The following is a 23683-nucleotide window of genomic DNA, read 5'->3' as shown; positions in this document are numbered from 1 at the left end:
TGGGTTTGAGTTCATTAGTAACCCTCCTCCATGCTCCGTTCAGCCCTGCAGACGCTGCCGGTGTCCTTCTCCCCAGCTCCATGACGTGTAGCAGGCACGTGGTAGCAGGTGGCTGTTCACTAGAGTGGGCTGATGCTATTTTTAGCGTGCTGTGACTTCCTTCCAAGAAGTAATTTTCATAATAGCGTTTAAAGCTTTTTATGTTGTAGGAATGTTATAGTGGACGTATGACTTCATCCGCTGGTGAAACGCAGCCCACCCCCAGCACAAGAGCAGCTAGTTACCAGCATTCTGCTAGCCAGCAGCTTAGGCCAGGAAGGGAGGCAGACTTCACACCCAAGGAAAAGCCAGGTGGCCAGATCGTGTAAAGGGAAGTGGGATTTACCCATGAATAACCAGGAGCCCAGGCTCTCTCGTGCATGGCTCAGGCCCTAGACAGCAGGCTGGGGTAAATCAGCATGGACGGCAATGAAGCGATGCTGATTTGGCAGCTCGGGATGTGACGGGGATTCTGTCACAGTGAGACGAATTGCTGACAGACACCAGCCCCTCCCGGTACGAACGAGACACTTATTCCCCAAAGCAGGAGTCATTTGGCCTAGTTTGGGATTTACGTCTACAACCCACTGATGTGCTAGGGGCAGGCTAACCCTGCCTCTCAGGAGATGCCATATCTGCATAACCAGGCACAGCACCAATAGGTTGACACAAACTTCTGGACCAAAAGTTGCAGCCCTTTATTGTAAATCCAGGCAGAGGGCAACGAAAGCTGCCTGCTAAGAACCAACACCTGCCTGGTCTGTCCCCGGTGCCCTGGCGCGTGCCATGCCTCGTGCATGCCAGCTGGGCTGGGAGGTTGCTGGGTCCTGCTGCACCAGCTGACTAAAGTGCCAATGGGCTGCAGCGGGCAGGATGGAGGCTGTAACGAGCCAGGTGTAGGGGTGGTTGCCCAGGCAGTCCCCTGGAGCACTCAGCAATGTTGCTTCTCTCTGATGGGCTGGACCTTTTTTCTGGCTTGGCCACTTGGGAGATGAGGAGCATCAAAAACCCTTTTTCACTAGCTGGCAAAATGGCTAAGGCTGCACCGGTGACCTGTAGGATAGGGGGAACCGTGTTTTCCCTAGGGGATGAGGAAGGGCTCCTTCAGGCCTGAGGGCCACTAATGTACCTGCCACCTCCATCAACTAGAGGAGCCAGAGTGTTCCCAGCCTGCTGTTCCAACCCAGCCCGGTCATCTTCTACACAGCTGCTGCGGAGGGACACGTGAAGGGAACAGCTCGTGAAGTAGGCCGCCCCACAACTTGCACAGGGCACTTGGTTCCCACCAGGGGAGGTCGACCCCCAGCCTTCTCCTAAGTCCGCCTTCAATACATGAAACAGGAACGCTCCGCTCGCCCCACGGCTGCTGATCTGCACAGTCCTTCCCCTAGCAGAGACGTGGGTCTGTGGTGGGCTCTGGGAGCCAGAAACCTGGAGGCCTGGCCCCCGGCTGTGACGGTGTGGTGGGGAGAGTAGCCAGGGGCTCAAGGGGAGCTGTGTTCCCCCCCAGCGGGGCTGGGGCACTGCGTAGAAAGCAGCCACCCCATCCTTCCTCTTGGCTCCTGCGTGCTCAGTGGCAGTTCTGACAGCGGGGATGGCAAGGAACGCCGTTCAGCCTGCAGCGGCAGCCACCGCTGGTGTCGCCCGGGCCCTGGGGAGAGGAGAGCAGAGGAGAGATGATGCACACACAGGGACTGGAGTCAAACGGTGGACAGGTGGGTAAGAGGCAGTCGGGACGTGGGACTGGGAGCGAGGCGGTTGTGCTAAGCTGCTGGACAGGTGCGGGCAGGGCTGAGTTTGGGGCAGGCTGGAGGCAGGCAAGGCTCTTGGCACTGGAGGGGGGGAAATGTAATGGGGGGAGCACTGGAACTAACTCCCCACTCCGGCAGCCAGCTGACTTGTGAGCCATGACAGCCCTGGCTGGCTCCTGCACCCCCGCCAGCCACTCCAGCATCCAGAGGGCCAGCTGTGTGCAGCAGCAGCTAGTTATTTAAATGGTCACAATTAGGCTTCAGAGTGAACAACCCTGCTGCATCCAGTGGTTCATGCCTCTCCGAGCGTGTGGGTTGGGCTGTGTGCAGACTTGAGAAGGCAGAGCTGCAGGGGCTTGTGTTGGCAGGTCTTTTCAATTCTGGGGCAAGCGACTCTGCAGAACGGAAGGATTCCCAAGGTCGAACCTACAGTCGCACACACTGGTTCATGCTCCAAACCTACCGCTGACCCCCAGCGCGGCCCCTTGGTCACCCAGCAGATCTCCGTGTGACAGACAGTGCAGCGGATCCAGTCACAGCCATCCTTCTTCTGGACAACGATCTTACAGGTAGGACAGTACATTGCCTCCCCTTTCTGGACCATCGTCTGAAAGGAGAGGAGGGCAATGATAACATGCACACAGGGGAGCTGATGGCCCCGGCCTCCCATTCCGACCCTGGATCCCCAGCAATGCCACCGAAAACACTCAGTGGCATTTGCCCTTCGCAGCTGATGGGGCTAGCGTCTGGGCTGCCCCGAGCTCAGAATCAATGGACTGCTTGCTTTACCTGGCTCTCTAAAGCCGATACTCCCTCATTTTGGACCATTGCACCCACAGGGTAGCAGAATGCCCAGGAGCCGAGCCATGCGAGCGCCTATTGGTGCAGTCACATTCCACTGGTCTGGCAGTGAAAAGCTGGGCGTTCCCCTATCTCCCACTCTCTACAGCCCCCTCCCCTTCTGCCCGCATCAAGCCCCGCTGTCTGGTCAGTGCATTTCCTAAAGCAGCAGCAAGGGCTGAGAATGGTCACGTGACTTTCTTTACCATTAAATCTGCAATACCTCCCTGGCCACGTTCGGTGCTAGCCTGCAGCCCCTTCCTGTCCGTCCATCCATCCCCCCTCCCCCACACACACCCGTATCACTGGCGTCCCAGTGCCCCGCTGTCTACACATTGCTCTGCCCACAAAAGGGCCAGGCCAGAGTGGGCTCTTACTGTCAGCATCTCGGTGGTCTGCCTGGCAGCCTGGTCGTTCTGAGCCCGGAGCTTGAGGTCGTCCTGATACTCCTTGCAGTTCATGGTCTCGTGAATGGCCTGGGGAGAGCATCCTGCTAGCTCACCAGGCTCTCGCACACCTCACGCAGCAGCTGCTACGGCCTGGCCTTGTTTTCCACCTGCTGCTCCCCCCGCAGTACCGAGCTCCCAAGCTCAGGGGCCAGCACAGGTCACCTCCCCCCAGCTACATCAACTGTGCCTAGGGGAACACATCTCCTCCAACACAACCCTGGGGTCACTGGGATGGACTGGACCCCGGGGCCCCCCCTCACACCGCAGGGCAGGGCCCACATACGCATTCCAAGCCTCTTTTGTGGGGCAAGGATACATGACCGGAGTTGAGGGGAAGATCAGAGTGAGCTGGGGCTGGCTCCAGGAGAGGGATGGAGCGCAGGGCAGTGGCTACGGGCTGCTGTTGGCAGAGCTAAGGCCATGGCCCTGTTAGCAGGCTCTAGCTCCCCTCTAGGAATGCGGTTCTCTTTTCTGTCTACCCGTCCCTTGCACTGACCTGTTCCAGACAGAGGCCAAGGGACCATGGCAGGCAGCATGTGACACCGTGGCTCTAGGGCTGCATGGACGTGATGCCGGGCTCATCTAAAGCCCTGGGCAGGCCTTCGCCAGTTCCAGGGGCGGCCATGCTGCGCTAGGATGGAGCAGGGCTCGTGAGCTTGGTCACTGCTGCCACACACAGTTCAAAGGCCCCCAGCTGCTTTAAGGCTGCATCCCCCCCTTTCCTGAACACAGCCATGCCCCATGGCACCTGGCTTCGCAGAGCCCAGTGGGCTCTGAACTCCCCTTCCCCCGTTCTGGCCTCTCGGCCTAGGAAGCTGCAAAGATGCTGGGGCAGAGGCAGGTGGCATCTCACCTTGCAGAGCAGGCAGTTCACCTTCTGGCACACGGGGCAGGCAAACTCGTTCACGTCGTCCTCGAAGATGCACCAGCCCCGGCAGTCCGTGGTCTTGCAGTGGTAGCTGGACCGGCTGCGGTTCTCAGCGATGGAGACGCCCAGGTCCAGGAAGTGCTGATATTCAGCAGAGCTCAGGAGCTGTGAGTGGGACCCAACCCTCTCCATCAGCACCGAGACACCTGCCCGTCCCCTGGCAGTGACACTGATAACAGCCCCATCCTCTTCTCCCTGCCCCACATCCCCCTGCTCCCTCGTAAAATAGCTGCCCCAATTCCCCTGCTCTAGCCCAGCCTACAGGATCCAGCCATGCTGGCATGCCATTGCTTCCTTGGGTTGTATCCAGTCTCAGCTGTGCCTGCAGCTCCCAACCCACACCTGACTCTGTCCCCTCCTACTCCAGCCCCATGGGCCCTGGCCCGTACCGCTTTGATCTCCCGTTCCAGCAGCTGTCCTGGGCAGGAGTACTTCTCGTCGATGTACGGACAGGGCACCTCGGGCTCCGGGCTATTCAGTATCGTCCCCTTCAGACAGTCCCTGTGAGGAGCCAGGGGTCAGAGGAGACACCAGCAAGACACAAGCATGGGGCAAGCTGCTTGAAGACTGAGCTGGACGGGGTCACCTAGGAGCCAACCTAGGCAGCAGCAGAGCCAGGTCTGAGGTAAGGAGAGGAAATCCCACCAGCAGACCTGGCCAGGGCAGCATACGCAGCCTGCCTGGGGCCCCCAGTCCCTGGGTGGGTACAGAGGGGATTACAACAGCACAAGAACAGCCCTACTGGGTCAGACCAAAGGTCCATCAAGCCCAGTATCCTGTCCTCTGACAGTGGCCAATGGTGGGTGCCCCAGAGGGAATGAACAGACAGGTTATCATCCAGTGATCCATGCCCTGTCATCCAGTCCCAGATTCTGGCAAACAGAGGCAAGGGAAACCATTCCTGCCCATCCTGGCTAGTAGCCATTGATGGACCTATCCTCCATGAATCTATCTAGCTCCCTTTTGAACCCTGTTATAGTATTGGCCTTCACGACACCCTCTGGCAAGGAGTTCCAGAGGTTGACTGTGCATTGCATGAAAAAATATTTTCTTGTGTTTGTTTTAAACCTGCTACCTATAAACTTCATTTGGTGGTTCCTTGTTCTTGTATTATGAGAAGGAGTAAATAACACTTCCTTATTTACTTTCTCTATACCACTCATGATTTTATAGACCTCTATCATATCCCCCCCCTTAGTCGCCTCTTTTCCAAGCTGAAAAGTCCTAGTCTTATTAATCTCTCCTCATACGGAAGCCGTTCTATACCCCTAATAATTTTTGTTGCCCTTTTCTGAACCTTTTCCAAATCCAATATATTTTTTTTGAGATGGGGCGACCACATCTGCACACAGTATTCAAGATGTGGGTGTACTATGGATTTATAGAGAGGCAATATGATATTTTCTCTCTTATTATCTATCCCTTTCTTAATGATTCCCAGCATTCTGTCTGCTGCTGCACATTGAGTGGATGCTTTCAGAGAACTATCCACAATGACTCCAAGATCTCTTTCTTGAGTGGTAACAGCTAATTTAGACCCCATCATTGTATATGTACAGTTAGGATTGTTTTCAAATGTGCGTTACTTTGTATTTATCAACATTAAATTTCATCTGCCATTTTGTTGCCCAGTCACTCAGTTTTGTGAGATCCTTTTGTAGCTCTTCACAGACTGCCTGGGACTTAACTATCTTGAGTAGTTTTGTATCATCTGCAAATTTTGCTACCTCACTGTTTACCCCTTTTTCCAGATCATTTATGAATATGTTAAATAGGACTGGGCCCAGAACAGACCCCTGGGGGATACCACTATTTACCTCTCTCCATTCTGAAAACTGACCGTTTATTCCTACCCTGTGTTTCCTATCTTTTAACCAGTTACCAATCCATGAGAGAATCTTCTCTCTTATCCCATGACTGCTTATTGTGCGATTGGCTCCTTTCCACCTACCTGCAGACTGGCACCCCAAGTGGGACTGACGTGTACATAAGCTAGCACCCCAGCAATCAGCTTCCCCTTGTACACAGATCTATACGGTACACAGCACTGGAGGGGGCTCCACTCGCAGATCCTAAGGAGGGAATCTAGTGCTCCCTCACCAGGTCCCTGCTGCACTGAAACAAGCTCCCAGCTGATCGAGGGACAGTGCCAGGGACTCGGAAGCCTTTGGCTGGGCAGCCCAGCCAGCTGGTGCCTGCCCATCTCCAATCACTCTGGGTGCGGGCTTGTCATGCAGAAGGTTAGTAGCTGCAGGGCACAGGGCTGGAGTTAAAGCCCCTGCAGGTAGGTGGCTAATTGGTGGCAGATACCCATAAATGACACAGGCTGAGGGCTTGGAAGGGGGGTAGCAGAGAAGATGGAGCAGGGTGATGATGATTGCATCCCTGCTCTGGCACGGGGCCTGTCAGCGCACAGCACACTGTCTCCAGTCCCATTTTCTCCTACTCAGGGGCCAGTTTGAAGCCTTTGGGTCGAGCAGGAGCACAATCCCACCTGGGACTGGGCCCCGCGGGGGTGGATTAAGATGTGATGAACACCTTGGTGGGGGAGGGGCCCTGATACACTGCTTTTCCCTCCCTGCCTCCCTTCCTGCTAGTGGTTCCTGTCTGGCAGAGCCCTGGCTCCCCACAGCTGATGGGATCCCCATAGATTTTTGGGTAGCACAGGCCAGTCCATCCACCCTACACAGCAGGGCCAGGCTAAGAAGGCTAAAGCAAGAGCATAGTCTCTTAACAGGATTCAGCCAGGCTGGTTCCTGTCATGCTACCAAACTTTAGCCGTATGGGGCATGCTGCCGACGCCCTGTTGGCAAGTATGCCGGGGGAACCTCTGTCTGTCTTAGCGTTGCCCAGCTGGGCAGCTCTTCCAGCCAGGGGACGTGCAACCAGGCGCTCTAACCCAGAGACAAAAACCAGCTGGCAAAGCCTAGGAGGTTCTGAGGCAGGTAAGGCTCCCAGGGTGGAGGCCAGACAGGGAAGGGGCTGGGGCTCCCGTGCACAGGCCAGCCGGGCAGGAGAAGGGCCGGGGCTCCCGGGGCAGAGGCCGGATGGCTGGGCGGGAGAGGGGCCGGGGCTCCTGGGGTGGAGACCGGATGGGAGAGGAACCGGGGCAGATGCCAGCCAGGTGGGAGAGGGACCAGGGCTCCTGGACGCAGTCTGGCCGGGTGGGAGAAGGGCTGGGGTGGAGGCCAGCCGGCTGGGGAGGAGAGGGGCCGGGGCTCACGGGTGCAGGCTAGGCAGGCGGGAGAGGGGCCGGGGCTCACGGGTGCAGGTGCGCCGGGGTTAGGGCCGACCCACCTGCAGAAGGAGTGCAGGCACTCCCGGAGCGTCACCCCCTCTCCAGGCTGCAGGGTCACAAAGCAGATGGGACATTCGATCACTTCATCGGCGGGCACCAGGCTCTGCCCATCCAGCTGCAGGAGGTGCTGGTAGTTCTCAATCTTCTGCTGCTCTGTCACCTTGGCAGAGAGAACAGCCAGTGTCAACAGGAGGGGCCGGTGGGTGGGGCACTTCGCTTACATTTGCTATTAGGAATCTTGACCCCTATGGGGCTGTGCCCTGGCCTCTCTACACCACCGCAGCAGCTCTGTGCAGAGGGGATTCCCCAGGGTTGCAGGGACAGTGAAAGGGCCTCCCAGAGCAGTGGCCAGGGAAGGGAAGGAACCTCACCAGCCTGCTTTGCGCTCCAGCTGCTCTGGGCTGCCAGTCTGTCCCCCAGGGACGGTTACAGCCTGGGTGTAAGTTAGAGCAGTCTCTGGGCTGCTCTGACTTACCCCAGGAACCAAGCCAGTCCCTTGGCCATACCACAAGGCTGGAGACTCAAAGGCAGGAATTAGTGAAGTCTGTTGGCTGGGTAACAATAAGCCAGTGCTCACCTGCTAGGTGGAGAGCCCCATTCAGCGGCAGGCAGCTCAGAGACCCCCCTGAGCTGGGGGGCTACTGTTTCCCCCAACCTATCTCAAACCAGGGCTTGTTTTCAGAATGTCCTCTCAGCCTCCCTCCCTCTCTGTCTGTCTCTGATAAACAGTGCCCAAGGTCAACCCCACCCCAGCCTGCCCGACCTGGCCAGTGGGCTGGGGGAGGGGAAGTAATTAGTAACCCAGCAGTGACTTCCAGCCATTGATAGATTTCAGAGCTGTCCAGAGGGGAACTGAGGCACAGATCAAACCAAAGATTTGGGCGCCTCAGCCAATCAATAAGTGACTTGCCCCCAGGGAGGCTGTGACAGTGCCTGGACCCTCAGGCCTGCTCCTTTGGAGTCATTGCAAAAGCTTCATGCAAATAAAGAGAGGGAGAAGGGACTCAGGGAAGGAATCAGCCTCCTCTGCCATCACTGGGTGCCCCCAGCTCTCCCTTGCATGCCCACCCTGTGACGGGAGCTTTCCCAGCCCAGCACGCCCCACGCTGCTCCGTTAAAACCAGGAGCAACACGCACCTGCAGCCTTCGGAGTCCATTGCAGCTGGCTGCTGCAGGCTGCACCTCCCTGCCCTGCACTGGCTCTGTGTGGCTGAGGGTAACAATGGGGCAGGCCCCTCGGCAGCATAGCGTGAAGGCTGGAAAGAGCCTGGAAATGAGGCTCTTCTGGATCTGGTGCAGAGCGCAGCTCCGCTGCTGGCCCCGGCGAGGTCGGGGAGACGGGCCCCACTGCTGGAGATGAGGCACCGCGAGCGCCTGGACCTGCCTGGGGCCAGGAGAGGGGGTGGGCCCCCTGCCTCGCCAGAGCAGGCTGGGAGCAACGGGCCCCCCTCGCAGGCCCCGCTCTCTCATTCCCGAGCCAGCGTGGCTCTCCCCTCCCAGCTCAAACGGAGGCCGGTGCTAGCCGCCCCGTGCCTCCCAGCTCAGCAGGGTTGAGGCCAGCATAACTCTGTGCTCCCGAGTCCTCCTGGCACAGGCTAGACAAGCCCCACCCGCCTCGGGGAGAACTGGTGTAGCATGAAGGCAGCTCCCCAGACGAGTGCCCGCTTGGCAGCATGGAACCGCCCCCGGAGCCCTGTGCAGCTGAGCGGCGCCAGCCGGGTGTGCAGCTGGGCTAGAGGAACCGGTGACCCCCATCCCCGCCTCCTGGTCAGTCTCTGTGCAGGGGGCCCTGTGCCAAGAGACACCCCAAGGGACCAGCCTAGTGGAGCCAGGGCAGGGTGCTGCGCCAGGAGCTGCATTACAATGCTTGCTTATGGCAGGGGGTTGCCTCTTGAAAACAGTGCACAAGGCAGGATCTGCCCCAGGATCTGACCCACAGCTCCTCAGCGTCCCAGCCTCCAACCTGTTGGTACTGCCGCATGGCTTCCTCCTCATTCCTCATCCTCGCCAGCTCCTCCTCGTCCGGCTGGTAAGCCACGGGCACCATGTAGTCCTCAGGCCGCTCCTTGCAGCAGATCTCGCAGCCGGGGCGGGTGGGCTTGTTGACATAGGTGCAGCTCGGACAGACCCAGCCGACCTAGGAACAGCCCCGGTGAGAACACGGGAGGTGAAAGAAATGAGCCAGACGGGGGCGTTGGCACCCTGCTTCTGGGGCTCCCTTACCTTGGGGGGTTCAGGGGGAGGGGCAGCTTCCGCCTGCAAGAGCTCATGCCTCAGCTCCTCCATGCACAGGCTGTCCTGCGCCCCTCCGAGCCCCACGTCCACCTGTTCCTGGCTCCCGCGAGGCTGCAGGAGAATGTCGCTGATGCCCAGTTCTAGAGAGAGGCGAGAGGGAGCGAGTTGCTGACAGGAGACGGAACTCCCTGCTGCTCCCACATGCCCTGGCCATCTCTCAGGAGCCAGCACTCGGTGCAGCCCCGGATTTCAGCGCCCGCTTCTTGCCATCGCCCTGCAAGGGACGTCTCCTCCTGAGACCCACGCTAGCCCTCAGCCCCAAGTCCAGCAGTCCCCTCTGCTTCCTGCCCACCGGAATTCCCCAGCGCCAGGCTCTGCCTTTGGGGCTCCCCTCGGCCGCTCCGCCAGCCTCACCTGCCAGGACTCGGCGCTCCCGCTCCTTCTGGAACGTCTCTTTGCTGAGCTTGGCCTCTTTGGCAGACCTGAGGTAGAGATAGGCCATGTCGCCGTCTCGCTGGATGCCATTGTAGTGCAGGGTCTCCTGGTCTCCGGGGAGCCTCTTGCCCACCACCCACTGCTGAACGCTGGGTGGGAAGCCGTAGAGGAGGAATACCTGGGCCAGGAGACACCGAGGGCCTCGTTCAGAACCAGCTGGCCACCAGGTGCTGTTGAGGGCAGTCGCTCAGTGACCTTACGCAGGCGCCCACCGGCAACAGGTGCCTCATGCGGGAGCCAGCAGATCACGCCACACAAAGCAAGGCAAGCAGAGGGCAGCCCAGGCAGGGGGTGTCAGTAAAACGACAGATCCTGCAGCCAGCTGGCAGGCTACTTGCTGCCCACGAGGCGGCTGCCGCCTTCAAGGCCGGTGCGCGGTCTCCCCCACTCTTTGTGCCATCAGTGCCCCCGGCTCCAGCCCACAGGCCCGTACCATGTCCTTCAGAGAAGCCAAAGTCATATGAGGATTGACTTTCAGGTAGATGGGGACTGTGGTCATCTGGGCGTCCTCCACTCCCACCCACAAGCTGAAAGAAGAGAGGCAGTGAGAGCAGTTCTGGTGTCCCTCCTGCCCTCCCCGAGGTCCTATCGCAAGGTGAGTGCCTAGCTCCCGGCGCCCGCCTCAGTCGCTCAGACTCCAGCTCACGTGCTCCTGCTTTCTGTCTTTCACATCCTCCTGCTCACGTGGCCCAAATCGCCTCCCCCCGGCTGCTGGTCTGGGGAAGGAGCTCGGAAGGGAAACGCCGTTGCCTCATTCTTCCCTACTGAGCCCAGGGCTGGCCCACCTCTTGGTTCCACACGGCTGCAGACCTGACAAGGGGCTTTGACCCAGGGACCATCAGTGCAACAGGTGCAGCCTCCCCCGCTGGAGCCAAAGCCCTAGGTCTTTAGCGTCTCCTGTGGACTAGTCACTAGAGGGGGGCCAAGCCCCATTCCCTCCTGGCCTGGTTACACCTCACACTGGAGCTGCCCGCGGTTTATGGAGTGAAGGAGGCCAGGGCCACAGGAGGGAGACCCAAGAGCTGCAAATGGGGAGCCACCCATTCTGGGGAGGGAGCGGCCATGCCCCAGCCCCCTGCTCCCTAAATATCCTGCAGTGGAGTCTCTCGGAGCAGTGGCCTAACACCCCTTTTAAAGGGACAGTGGCCACGGTTGGCCACCATCCCCATTACCCTGAGGCCAATGGGCGGCACCCACACGGTGCCCTCCCTGCGGAAGCTGCCCAGCACGTGCTCACCTGATTTCCTTTTTGGGGTAGGCCTCTGGCTTCACCTGCACCGTCACAGGCGCCCGCTGCTCGGCCAGCCAGCCAGCGCACTCCAGTGCCAGCTCCTTGTCCCCTCCCTCGATGGCCTCAGCCAGCTTCAGGGCCAGCTCCTCTGCTACAGACAAGAGACCAGGCTGGGCTGGGCTGGGCCCTACTGGCGGGTCTCCTGGTTCGGGGCCAGGGCAGGACCTGTTCAAAGAGCCCTGTGGGCTCCATCTAGGGCCTGGCAGGGGAGCTGCTGGGAGCTGTTTGCTGCCCAAGTTGCTAATTACCATAGATGAGTATCACTATTTAGATTTATGCAAAGATTAAGAGAGGTCCCTCCACGGCTCTGGGGGCCCCCGTCAACAAACTGCCGCCCCAAACTGAGCAGCCTCGGAGAACAATGAATTCCCTTCCCCACACACATCTGCTTTCTCTGCCCACCACCCTCCATCTCCACCAGCGTGTCCTGCAGCATGCCCACTTAGGGCCATACAGGCCAAACCACTGTGCACCGGTGGACGTTTCCCTAGGCCCCCACACAGAGGGGCTTCCTCGGACGCCCCAGTGACCCCACCTTTCTTCGTCGTCTCCTCCGTGTATTTTGTCCCCATGGCAGCAGAATCCCGGGGCTGTTTAAGGCAAACAGAAGCATGTCAAACCCGGGCTGGGGGAGTGGGGCTGGATGGCTGGGGCGCTGGGAGTCCGGTGCAGCCGCTGCATCTCCCCGGCAGGGACCCCAGAGCCCAACCACCTAGGGCTCCCTGGGACTCTGTGCTGGGCTTGGCGTGGCCAGGGCAAGTGAGCCGGGTAGGGCCACGCTGCACTCTCCCTGCACCAGCCTATGCCCGCTTCACTCTCCCCACCCACACCCTGGAGCTCTCTCTTGTGTTCTCCAGCGCGCGTTGCGCCTGGCCCATCCCACTTCCAGGCTACGCTGGGCTAGAGCGGTGCCCAGCAGCCCCTGCTCACAAAGCGAGGCGGACGGACCCCAGCAGGGCTGTCGCAGCGCGGACATACAGGCACGGTGGCTGCCTGGCCCTCTTTTTAAAAGTGCTTTCCCAGGGGGCATGTGAGCACCTTTGTTTCCCTGCAGGAGTCAGCCCCGTTAGCTCTTCCCTGGATCAGCCCAGGAGCAGGCTGTGCTTTCGGGATATTGTGCCTCCAGCCCATCCTGGGTCTTGCAGGCCCCACCGGTGCTGGGGTGAGTCCCTGCCCTGCATGCCTCAGACACTGATCCCCGTTACTGCCGGAGCCTGGACGGACAAGAGCAGGAAAGCGCTGACAGCGAGCTGGGCGCTGCGCAACCCCCAGGAGGCACAATCCCTGCCCCGCTACCTTCCAACCCTTGCCATGTTTGCCAGCCGCACGGGAATCAAGCTGGGTCAACACCGGCAGCTCGCTGAGCCGGGGCTCTGCCCCGATCCCAGCCCCCGCGGGCCCATGGAGCGGGAAGCCGGACTCCACGTGTGCCTCTCACAAGGCGGCCAGCCGGGGCTACATGAGCGAGCGATCCCTGCATGTGGCCCCACACAGGCCTGACAGACAGGGCAGCAGGAAGAGGAACTCAGCAGCAGGGAAGCCCGGCAGGCACAAAAAAACCACGCTGTCAGGCTGGAGGGCAAAAGCCACTCCCTGTGCGTCCCACCTGCCTGGCTCACTTACCTCCCGGAGCCCTGCACCAGGGGCCTAGATTCCAGAGCGCGGCGCTGGGCAGGGGTCAGGGTCAGCTGAGAGCTCACCACTGGCTGAAGTGAAAACCGAAAGCAGAAGCAGAGAGATGAGGAAGTGGAGCCAAGGCCTTGAAACAGGGCAGGGCTGAGAGCAGCAGGAACAAAACCGCACGAAGCAGCTGCAGGGGACTCAGAAACCGAAAGTGCAGCTCCCCAGCCCTCCCCCGGCAGGGCCGGCTGAGAGGAATGGCTAGGTGCTCCCCGACCCACAGGCTGCAGAGCAGGGGCTCTGACCCTCTCGGCCTCCTAGGGATTCCCATTCACTGGCGAGCCACCCAGGGTGGGCCGTGCCAGGCTTTGAAGCAACGGAAGGGGAGGCCTGCCCTGAAGGCGCCGTCCCAGGGGTTGGCAGGGAGTTGAGGCAGGCTGGGACAGGACTCTGGGAGGTCTAGTGAGATCTGCGGCGCCACCCAGCCCCAGGCTCGCCTTCCATGGAGCTGCAACAAGAGGAAATTCAGCGAAGACAAATGCCAAGTGTAACACTTTGGAAGGAAAAAATCAAATGCCCGGCTACAAAACGGGGCCTAGGTGGTGGTGCTGCTGGAAAGGAGCCGGGGGTCACTGCGGCTCACCAACCGACTGTGAGTCAATGTGATGAAGTTGTGAAAAGGGCTAAAATCCTTCTGGGGTGTATTAACAGGAGTGTCACCCATAAGGCACGGGAGGTCATTGTCCTGCTCTGCTCGGCACTGGTGAGGCCTCAGCTGGAGTCCTGTGCCCAGTTCTGGTCACCCACTTTGGGAGAGATGTGGACAAATTGGAGAGAGTCCAGAGAAGAGCAACAGAAATGGTAAAAGGTTTAGAAAACCTGACCTGTGAGGACGGGTTAAATACACTGGGCATGTTTCGTCTAGAGACAAGAGACTGAATGAGCGACCTGGTATCAGTCTTCAGATCTGTTAAGGGCCGTTATAAAGAGGATGGATCAGTTGTTCTCCACCTCCACTGAAGGCGGGACAAGAAGTAAGCGGCATCATCTGCAGCAAGGGCGGTTTAGGTTAAACGGCTGGAGCATTCGGACTCTAAGGGTGCTTAAGCTCTGGAACAGACAGCCGTGGGAGGCTGTGGAATCCCTTTCCTTGGGCAAACCCGTCACGGCTGGTCTAGGTTTACTTGGTCCTGCCGTCACGGTCCTGCCGTGCCTCTCGGGGTCCCTTCCAGCCCTACGTTTCTGTGATTCTATGCTGGGCCTCACGTCAGGGCTTCTCTCCCTTTCCCGTACCGGGCCCCCAGCCCCGTGCACGCTGAGCCAGGAGTGACAGGCAGGTGGAGAAGCCCTGACTGAGTCTTGGTGTGTTCAGTCCCAGCTCCCAGGGATGTGGGTAGCAAGACAACACTGCCAGCTGGTCGGGCTGGGTCTGTCTGCATGAGGGGGAGCCCCAGGGGCGGGCTGGCTGACTGCTGGAGGAAGCCCTCTGGCTGTGTATTTATCTGCGAACAAAGGGAAGTGTGAGTGAGGCAAGGGGACAGGGGTGAACCCAGGACCAGCCCCAGGGAAGCCGGGCAGCAGGGCTCCTCTGTGCCCCGGCAGGGAGAGGAGACATTGTGCCCTCCCCTAATGCGAGAGGTTACGGCTTAGCAGTGAGCGATTCTGAGAGAGGGCTCTGCAGTCCTGCATCCAGGCCCATCTCCCCTTCCTGCTCAGCTGCACGGCCAGTCTCTGAACCGCCATCCCTCACCCCGTACCGTGGGCCAAACTCTGCTCTCCTGCAGCCCCAACCGGGGTCTGTTCCCGGGGGCCCCTGAGAGCAGGATGTGGTTCAGTCCTGCACCTAGCCCCAGTGCACGGTACCTCTCACCCCAGCACCTCTCCCCTAGTGCCTCCGCTCTGCTTGTGCTGCTCAGCGGGAAGCCCAGAGCGCCCCAGTGCTGCAAAGCTTGGCTTGGAAGCGATCCCCAGCCTCCTCTCCAACCCCCGTGCATCCAGGCCCCGGAGTGGCACGAAACAGCCTCTCAGGAAGCAGCTTCTCCTCATCTCTCTGGGGAAAGGATTAGACCATTCAAGGGGTGGGTGGAATTCCCTTCTGCAGCTTTCACAGCCCGCTGGAGATCGTGAGCAAGTGACCGAGCTGCCTGCTGTGAACTGGGGAAAACCACCCTCCACGGGAGAGCAGAGGGGTCTAAGCTGGGCTGATTTCATTTGGACGGCCCTCCGCTCACCCCCCGGGCTCTCCTGCGCCTGGACCCGGAACCAGCTCTGCCTGACGAGACATGCCAGGGAGACGCCATCCTGCTGAAGCAGTCAGGGCTGGTGTTGGCAGGGGGCAAGTTGTTAGACTCACAAAGAGGTCTCTTCTGGAGTGGGGGCATTCCTCTCCTCCTGGCTCCATGGGGAGGAGCTGGCTAGTCACCTTGGGCAGAGATCGGCTGGCTCTGTTGCTACTGAAGAGGGAGTGCTAGATTGGCGATGGAAGGTGTGACGATGTGAGCAGCAGGGTGGGGGGAGTGTTGACCTGGGAATGTGCCCTGGGGATGGGGGACCTGAGAGCCTGTCACCTGAGCCAGGAGGGGACAGGGGAGGTAACACCTCTGCCCAGGAATGTGAACAGAGGCTGCAGGAGAGAGCCTGCTGGGGGGGTTTAGTTTTCAGTTTGGGGCTGGGTGGAGGAACGCAGGGAACCCCAGGGCTGGGGTCTAAGCTCCCTGCTCCCCCAGAAGGACTTGACTGAGGGGTCCTGGTTGTACCCACAAGCTCTGTTTTGGACTGTGTTCCTGTTGTCCAATAAACCTTCTGTTTTACTGGCTGGCTGAGAGTCTCAGTGAATCCCAGGAAGAGGGGTGCAGGGCCTGGACTCCCCCACACTCCGTGACAGAAGGAACATGCTCTCTCGTACTATGAGCACTGGAATTGCCACAGGCTCAGGACAATGGTCCACTGGGTCCTTTCTCCAGCAGCAGCCAGTCCTAGCTGCTAGAGGAAGGGGTCAGCCCTCCCGTGATGGAGCGCTCCAGACTATCCGGTCCCTGGGGAAGTTTCTTTCTGAGCTCTACCACTTTGGGGCTGATATGCCCTGTAACACAAGGGTTTATATCCCTTATGAATAGCTATCCTCTCTGAGGTCCTGAGAAATCCTTGGACTCAGTAACTGTCTAGTAGCAGTGAGTTCCACATGCTAATCATACATAGTATTTAAAATATTTTCTTTCAGCTGTTTGAAATGCGTCACCTTATTTATTCAGATAGCCCCTGTTCCCTTGTGCTACAGAATAACTAGAAGCATCCACTTTCTCTTCTCAACCTGGTACATTATTGGATATTTCCTTTCTTATTCAACTCCTCTCTCAAATGACACTCCTAATTTCTCCTCCCTCAGAAAGCTTTCCAATTGTTCCTGCTGCCCTTCGCTAGATGCTATACATGTGTCCGCACAGTGTGTGAGATACAGAGAGGCAGGGAGGTGATCCGAATGGCACAGGCTACCCCTGGACAGGAGGATTTGGACAATGACATTACAATATTTGCAGGATTATTCTCACTCCCTCTCAACTTACATTCAAATGTCTTGTTTGCTTTTTTGGCCCCTGTCATTTGTTGAGCAGATGTTTTTACTGACCCAGTCACAATGATGGCCAGGGTTTTTTTCTGAGCAGCTACAGTTAATTTGGATCCTGGCCACACAGATGACTTAATCTGAATACAAGTCCTAGAGGTGGTGCCAGACCAGGAACACTTTATCCAAATCCCCATGATCTGCATGGGCTGGGTTCACACGGGAGCCTTTGCAAAGCCAAACCAGAGCCCATCTCTGCTGCACCAGGGCACAGAAGTTCCAAGCAGCGCACAGGCAAGGAGCCAGTGTTACAAACCTTTTATTTGTCAAAAGACAGAAAAATAGACACATGGTGCTGTGTACAAACGAGTCTTGGCCTGGGCCCTGTCGTGTCAACACATGGTCGGGGTATAACACGCACGCTACGAATGCACAGCCCCGGGAGAGGCGAGGCCCCGGGTCTGTGCTGGGAGAGCGGCAGGTGCCCGGCTGGGCTAAGCCGGGTGGAGCAGGCAGGTCCATTCTGCGCACGCCGGCCGCTCCCCAGAAACCAGTTGCCTCACAACTCCCTGAGATACGTATGGTCAGAGTTCTGGGCTGCTGCCGGCCCCCCACCCCCTGGCCCAAGGGGATGGGGCAGGGCTGACCCGCCACAGGCTCCTGGGGTGGAGCAGAGGGCAGGGTTGATCCAGGACAGGGTCCCCAGTGGGGAGGTTACAGAGCAAAGTCAGCCTGCTGCAGTCACAGGACAAGACTGGGGGGAGGGGGGCAGGCTGCATGGCACAATAGTGCAAAGACCTCATAGCACCCCCACCCTGCCGGGGCTCACTCTCTGCCCCCCCCCCCCCCCGGGGGGAGTGAACTGCTTGGACAGGGGCTTTATTTGCTCATTGCCAGGAGCCCAAGAGCTGTGCCTGGCAAATGGGGCAGGCTGTAGCCGCCCTCCCTGCTAGCACAGAGCTGTGCCCCACCCCAGCATAGTGTGCCCCCTGCCCCTCTGCTTCAGGGGGAGCACTGCATGCTGGGACTTGTAGTCTGTATGGGCTACAGCTACACAGGGAAGGAGAGGTGGCCATGGGCACCCCACAGGGCTCCACAGGCTACATCCAGCTCTTGGGCTCTGATCTGACATGACCTTGGAACCCTCCCCCCCCCCGGGTCTTGTTCTCGCTCCCACCCAGCTGCATCCCTCTCTACCGCACCAGACGGCAGCCCCTTCTCTGCTCCGCCCATTAGCGTCTCTACCCTCCAAGCTCCACGGAGCCATGGCCCTGGCTGCAGCAAAGGTCCGTTCCCAGGTGACCCAAGACAAGGAGCTCCTCAAACGCCCTCCCATGCCTGCTGTCCTGCTGCCCTCTGGGAAAGGCCCCTCCCCCCCACACACATACACTTCAGGAAGCTGGTATCAGAGCTCAGCCCCCTCTGCACCCATCCTGCTCCTACACAGACACAAGGACTGGTGCAGAACCCAGAGACGCCAGGGCCTGCCTCAGTTCCCTGGCCACTCCCTGCCTCCGGAGCCCTACGTCTGGGAATGGGAATCGCACCATCCCTCTGGGAGGGCACTGCTGGTGATCAGAGTCTGAACAAGTTCTTTGGCACAAGTAAGTGGAGCCCCCTAGACCAGGGCACGCTGGAAGCTTGTTCCCAATTAGTCCCACCCGCCCTGAATCGCCGTGTCAGGCTAAGGCACTTTCCTGCTCTGCAGGATTCAGACACGCGCCTGGACAATCGCAGCTCCCCCTCTGAGGCTCTTGGGTTTGCAAGTCCTGGCTCTGGGCCCTGCTGGGACCACCACAGCCACAGCGTTACCTGGATCTGAGCAGCAACCCCCCTTAGACACACAGTCACCAGCCCCAGCTCGCCTGGGGCATCCGACAGTCTAAGGTTCCCTGGGGGCATGGAGGGCCCCGTCGCTAATGCATCCTTGGGGATCCTCTGAATGCTTAACTGTGCAGATCTTCCTCCTCCTCCTCCTCCTCCTCCTCCTCCTGACTCCAGGTGTCTGGCACAACTTGCTCCAGCCCCTGCTCCCCAGAGGGGTTTGTGCACGAGTCCTCGGAGGCAGCACCACCGCTCGCTAGCCAGGGGTGGAGCAAAATCTCACGGGCCGTCAGTCTCTCAGACGGGGTCTTGCGCAGGAGGCATCGGACAAGGCACCTGGCCTTGGGGGAGAGGCCATCCGGGATGGAGAAGACCCCCCGGCGGATCTTGCTGAAGAGCATGGCAGGCTCAGTGTCCTGGAAGGGGTATCGCCCCACCAGCATGGTGTAGAGCACCACACCCAGGCTCCACACGTCAGCCGCCTTCCCTGAGTAAGAGTTCTTGGAGCTGAGGATCTCCGGGCCCACGTATGCTGGGCAGCCATGCTTGTCCGACAGAGAGTCATCTGGGCCACTCAGGAGACAGGCGTCCTCCAGGTTCTCCAGCACCAGCTTTGTCCTGCAGAGAAAGAGGGAAAGCTCCAAGTAAATCAGCAGTTGCAATCCAACTGTGCTAGGTAGGTAGGCCACAGAGCTAGACCCCAGAAGTCCGGACTCCCAGACAGCAGCTCTCAGCATGAGACAATGGTACCGCCCCAGAGAACTAGGTGGGAACTAACTTCTTAAGTGACCAAGACAGGGATTGGATGGAGGTGCCATCGGAGGACGCTTTAGAGCTAAGCCCTGGCAGCTCTGCAAGGATACAAAGGTCTGAATTCCCTGCAGCACAAGCAGACCTCTGTGGAGCTATGCAAGGAATAGGGCCCAGAAAGAAAGCTGAAGCCAGAATGACCCTGAGCTACACCCTACGGGTCTGTTAGCTCACTGCCATGCCGCTGTGATCAGTGGCCCTGTGGACACAAAACACAAGGCCCCAGGAGCTTCCGCAATGTGCAGGGGGCACATGGGCTCAGCCTGGCTGGAGAAGCAGGTTTCAAATGGAAGTGGGGCTCAGGAACCCCACCCTCCACTAGCACTGATAAGCTGCTGTCTCTCTTCCCCTGGCTTTCCTGGGGTCAGACAGCCGGTGTCCCAGCAAGGCTGCCGCAGCCGCACACATGGAGAGCTCATTCCAGAGCTTCGGCTGGGCTCTGCACAACAACCGCATTGACGAGGAAAATGGCACTGGGCTCCCATGCACTGGACCCAGGAGTCCTGCTCCCCATCAAGCCCGCTGCGGGGCCCCTGATACTGAAGGGTTAAGCTGGACGCCAGCCCTCACCTCTCCCTGTCCACGAAGAGGAACTTGCGGAGTTTGAGGTCTCGGAGGATGACCCCATGGTCATGGCAGTGGGCGACCGCTTCGGCCATCTGCCGGAAGAGCCCAGCGGCCTCTCTCTCGGGTAGCCGCTTGCGGCAGCGGACGTGGCTGTGCATGTCACCTCTGCCAGGCTGGAAGAAGATGTAGACATTCTGCTCCCCTTGGATCACCTCAGCAACCTGGGCCACGTTGGGGTGGGGCGAGAGGTGCCCGTAAGGGGCCATCGTCTCTGGGTAACTCCTTGCCGGATAAACCTAAAAGAGGAACGACACTAGGCATGAGGGAAAGCACACCGGAAAGAAAGGCAAGGGGATGGCGCGGGCCAGGCCGTGCACGCCAGGCCGTGCACAGGCCTCAAGGCAATCGCTCCCTCCTGTCTACAGTCCTGCTGCCGCAAGGGATCTAGGGCTCCATCTAAGTGGGGGCAGGAGGTCTCCGATCTGCCCATCCCTCACTCTCCTGTGCCATGCTGTTCAAGGGTTCTTAAAAAGAACAGGAGGTCTTGTGGCACCTTAGAGACTAACCAATTTATTTGAGCATAAGCTTTCGCAAGCTACAGCTCACTTCATCGGATGCAGACTAACACGGCTCCTACTCTGAAAAGGGTTCTTAAATTTCACAATGTAGCCACCAGGGGGCAGCACTGCTTAGGAGGAATGTGAGGAGCAAGGAGAGGGGACCAGGAACCCACTACCCTCATACGGGTCTCGTATCTTCCCTGCCCAGCATCAGAGGACGCATGTCCGTCCGTCCCCTGTCCACTCGTGGAAGTCCAATTCTCTCCCACGCCCAACAGGCTGGAAGGGGGAGCTGATAAACCTGAGGGGGACCCCAGCTGGGGATGGAGAAACTTTCCAAACAAACGCCTTGCCAATGCTGTTCTCTGCAGCCAGAGCTCATGCTGGCCCTGAGGCTCACCTGCCCTTTACCAGTCTAACAGACCAGTGCCAGAGGGGCTTGCACAGGTGGCCCCAGAAAGCCCGGCATACCACTGCACAGGTGTCCCCAGAGAGCTGCCCGCAGGGGGCTCCCCACAGCGGGCATCTCCACCAGTGCATGAAATGCCATGGCATTTCCCCATAAACAATCTGAATCTCACAGACTTCCCTAGGGCACAATCTCCAGTAACACTGGGCTCTGTTTCCTTGCAGAGACTGGCACCAGAAACCCTGCTGTACCTTGCAGCTGTACTCCGTCTCCGTGTACGTGTGCACAGCCCTGTAGGAGTGGCCCTCTTCCCTGGGCTCCAGAAGGATGTACGGTCCAATCCGCAAGACCCTGGAGTCCTGGTCCACGGCACAAGGTGGCTGTGCAAGGGGCTGCAGGCATGGGGTGAGTCCTGACACTGGACCCAACCGGGGACGCTTGGGCTTTGAGGCCTCTGAGTCAGGGGTATCCTCGAAGTCCACCCGTTTCTTCCTGAGTGGAGACGCCACAGGGATCACCTGAACGTTTCGACTCATCTGCAGAACGAGACGACGGAAGGGCTGCATCAAGATGCAGCTGCAGTGCGACACCCGTCGCTTCAAGAAAGAAAACCCAGGAAACCCCTGCTCTGTCGGCACCTCCATCTGCTTCGCAGAGAGCTGCTCTGACAGCTCAGGTTTGTTCTCCAGCCTGCGGAGAGCAGCCCCAGCTCCTGGTCCATACAGACATCTACCGGGTGGGGCTCCTACGTGCCAGGCGCTGTTTCCAGTTTCACGGCCTTAAGTATCCCGTGTGTATCAGGTGCAGTGTTAGGACGACAGTCTGCACAAACCCGGGCCAGAAGCACCTGCTTCAACTCCCCGAGAAGGACATTTGTGCCACCCTGCTCCCAAGGAAGACCTAGGCATTCCGAACAGCTGGCTCTGATTAACTATAATGACTGCAGTGAATGGAAGAAAGCCCTAAGTTAAGCATGAGTTCACCCAAAGCCGACGGAGAAGTATTTCTGGCGAAAACTTGCCACCCACTGACGTCCTGTCCAAAGTAGTAACGGCTCCAGCCAGCCAGCACCAGCGGGTACGTGTCTGAGGAGGATGTGTGCGTGCATTCACGTCTGATGATGTAATGATACGGTCTCATAGTGTAATAATGGTGAGTGTGTGTCATGATAGCCTGGGTTTGTCTCTCCCATAGTGTAACAATAGTGAGTGCATGTGTCTCATAGTGTAACAATGATGGGTGAGTGTGTGTGTGTGTCAGTGTTAAATCAGTGTCATGACAGTGTCTCTCTCTGTGTAATAAGGATGAGTGTGTGTGTTTAACAGGGCAATAATGGGGCTGAGTGCAGGTGTGTGTCTCCATGTGATAACGGTGGTGAGTGCATGTCAGTGTCATGATAGTGAGCGTGTGTGTCTCACAGTACAACAATGGTGGTGAGCGTGTGTCTGCTGATGGTGGGGGGTGAGCCTGCAGGACAGGTACTGAAGAAAGCCCCCCACCCAGCTGTGAGCCCCCCCAGCAGCCAGGCGAGCCCGGCAGCCTGCACCGGGCCTTGCCTGCTCAAGGGGGCAGCCTGGCGCCGTTCTTCACCCTCCCAGCCAGAGCTGCACAGTCCTGCTGCGGCTGCCGCTTAGTCACTGCTACCCCACGGCTGCCGACGGGGGGCCGGGCACCCTCCTTCCCTGCAGCGCCGGGCACCCCCTTCCCCGCAGCGTCCCCCTTCCCCGCAGCGCCGGGCACCCCTCTTCCCTGCAGCACCGGGCACCCCCACACACAACACTGGACACACACACCCCACTACACCGGGCACCCCCCTTCCCGGCAACACCAGGCACACATACCCATAACACTGGGCACCCCGAGCCGGGCACCCCCCTGCTCCCCAACACCGGGCAGTCGCCCCCCCCGGCCCAGGCCAGCCAAACACACCCTCGCTCCTACCCCGTGCGCGCTGCCCCGAGGCCAGGGGCACCCACGGGTGGCGCTCGCCTTCGGCCGCCAGCAGCGGGCCGGCGGCTCTCAGGGCCCCGAGCCGGAGCCCCCGGGCAGCGCCAGCCCCAGCCCCAGCGCAGAATGGCCCTGCTTGCTGGCCCGATCCCGGGGGGCCGGGGCGGCTCCCCGCAAAGCCCGGCCGAGTGGAACCGGAGCGCGCCCCGAGGGGGACCCCCGCCCCGGGGAGCAGGGCGCCGTACCTTCGGGGGGCGGGCGCGGGAGAGGCTCGGGACTGGCTGCCGGTCGGGAGCGATCCCCGCAGGCCGATCCCGGAGGATCCTGCTCCCGGAGTCTCAGACGCCCCGATCCGCCATTGTCCCGGGCTGCTCTGCTCCGGGGGTCCTGCCCCGAGCCCCGGCCGGGGGGCGATCGGTGGGCAGCGGCTCGTCTCGGTGCGGCTGCGGCGGGCGCTTTGTTCGCGGGACTCGCTCCGATTGCGCCGGGGAGGCTCACATCGCCCGGCCCCCTGGCTCCGAGTCCCAGATCCCGGCGGATGATGTAAACGGGAGCTAATCTTAGCTTCCCGCACCCGCCCCCGTGCCGCGCTGCCGCGCTCCCCTCCCGGCGCCTTCCCTCCGGCTCCCGGCGCGGCTGATGCTGAACTCACTCCGGATTGCAACATGCCCCGGCCGCAGGCCCGCCCCTCCGCTTTCCCTGCCGTGACGACACGCGGAGGTTCACACTCGCACTCAACCCTCCGCCGGGTGGAATTGCGCCACTCCCAGGCTCGAATTACTCAAACCCGCGTCCGGATTGCACTCTGATTACACAGGCCCTGGCGGCTCCCCCCGCCCACCCCCGGCGCCTAGAATCGGAGGGGCACCCCCAGCTCCGGCTAGCGTGTTCGCGGCCTGCTTTGTGTATCTAGCTCCGCGGGCCGCCAGCTGTTCGAGCAGCGGGTTGGAGGCTGGTTTCAAAGCAAAATGTCTGGGGTGGGTGCTAGTGGGGGCCTCCAGAAAACTCTGTGCCGGGGGGAGACAGGGCCACGTCGGCCCACAGCACTGCCCTATATA

At 59.6% G+C, this 23683-nt stretch overlaps 2 protein-coding genes across 4 annotated transcripts; both read right to left on the bottom strand.

Moving 5' to 3' along the window:
- Positions 1-722: 722 nt before the first annotated feature.
- RBCK1 (RANBP2-type and C3HC4-type zinc finger containing 1) lies at positions 723-12781 on the bottom strand. Of its 3 annotated transcripts, XM_027824930.3 has the most exons (13): positions 12365-12781; positions 11862-11916; positions 11273-11417; positions 10469-10562; positions 9955-10153; positions 9529-9680; positions 9269-9442; positions 7305-7465; positions 4397-4508; positions 3933-4112; positions 3008-3106; positions 2254-2397; positions 723-1690 (listed from the first exon to the last, which is right to left on the bottom strand). In XM_027824930.3, exons 1-13 carry the CDS (start codon positions 12455-12457, stop codon positions 1610-1612), a joined length of 1689 nt encoding a protein of 562 aa, XP_027680731.2. In that variant the 5' UTR covers positions 12458-12781; the 3' UTR covers positions 723-1609. The 3 variants fall into 3 exon arrangements, with proteins under 3 accessions (XP_027680731.2, XP_043383474.1, XP_037771209.2); XM_043527539.1 differs by lacking the exon at positions 12365-12781 and having other exon boundaries at positions 11273-11915; XM_037915281.2 differs by lacking the exons at positions 723-1690; positions 2254-2397; positions 3008-3106; positions 11862-11916; positions 12365-12781 and adding an exon at positions 3113-3710 and having other exon boundaries at positions 11273-11855.
- A 4030-nt stretch (positions 12782-16811) lies between these two features.
- Positions 16812-23453, bottom strand: TRIB3 (tribbles pseudokinase 3). The gene is given in 5 exon segments (XM_037916089.2): positions 16812-18950; positions 19713-20005; positions 20930-21214; positions 22871-22918; positions 22921-23453. Coding segments are annotated over 5 exon segments (1494 nt in total). The 5' UTR covers positions 23293-23453; the 3' UTR covers positions 16812-18454.
- Between the last annotated feature and the right edge of the window lie 230 nt (positions 23454-23683).

This window comes from Chelonia mydas, chromosome 13 (assembly GCF_015237465.2).
Source record: "Chelonia mydas isolate rCheMyd1 chromosome 13, rCheMyd1.pri.v2, whole genome shotgun sequence".
Lineage (NCBI taxonomy): Eukaryota > Metazoa > Chordata > Testudines > Cheloniidae > Chelonia > Chelonia mydas.
Note: the sequence above shows the minus strand (reverse complement) of the source record. Positions and strands in the feature narration are given on the sequence as shown.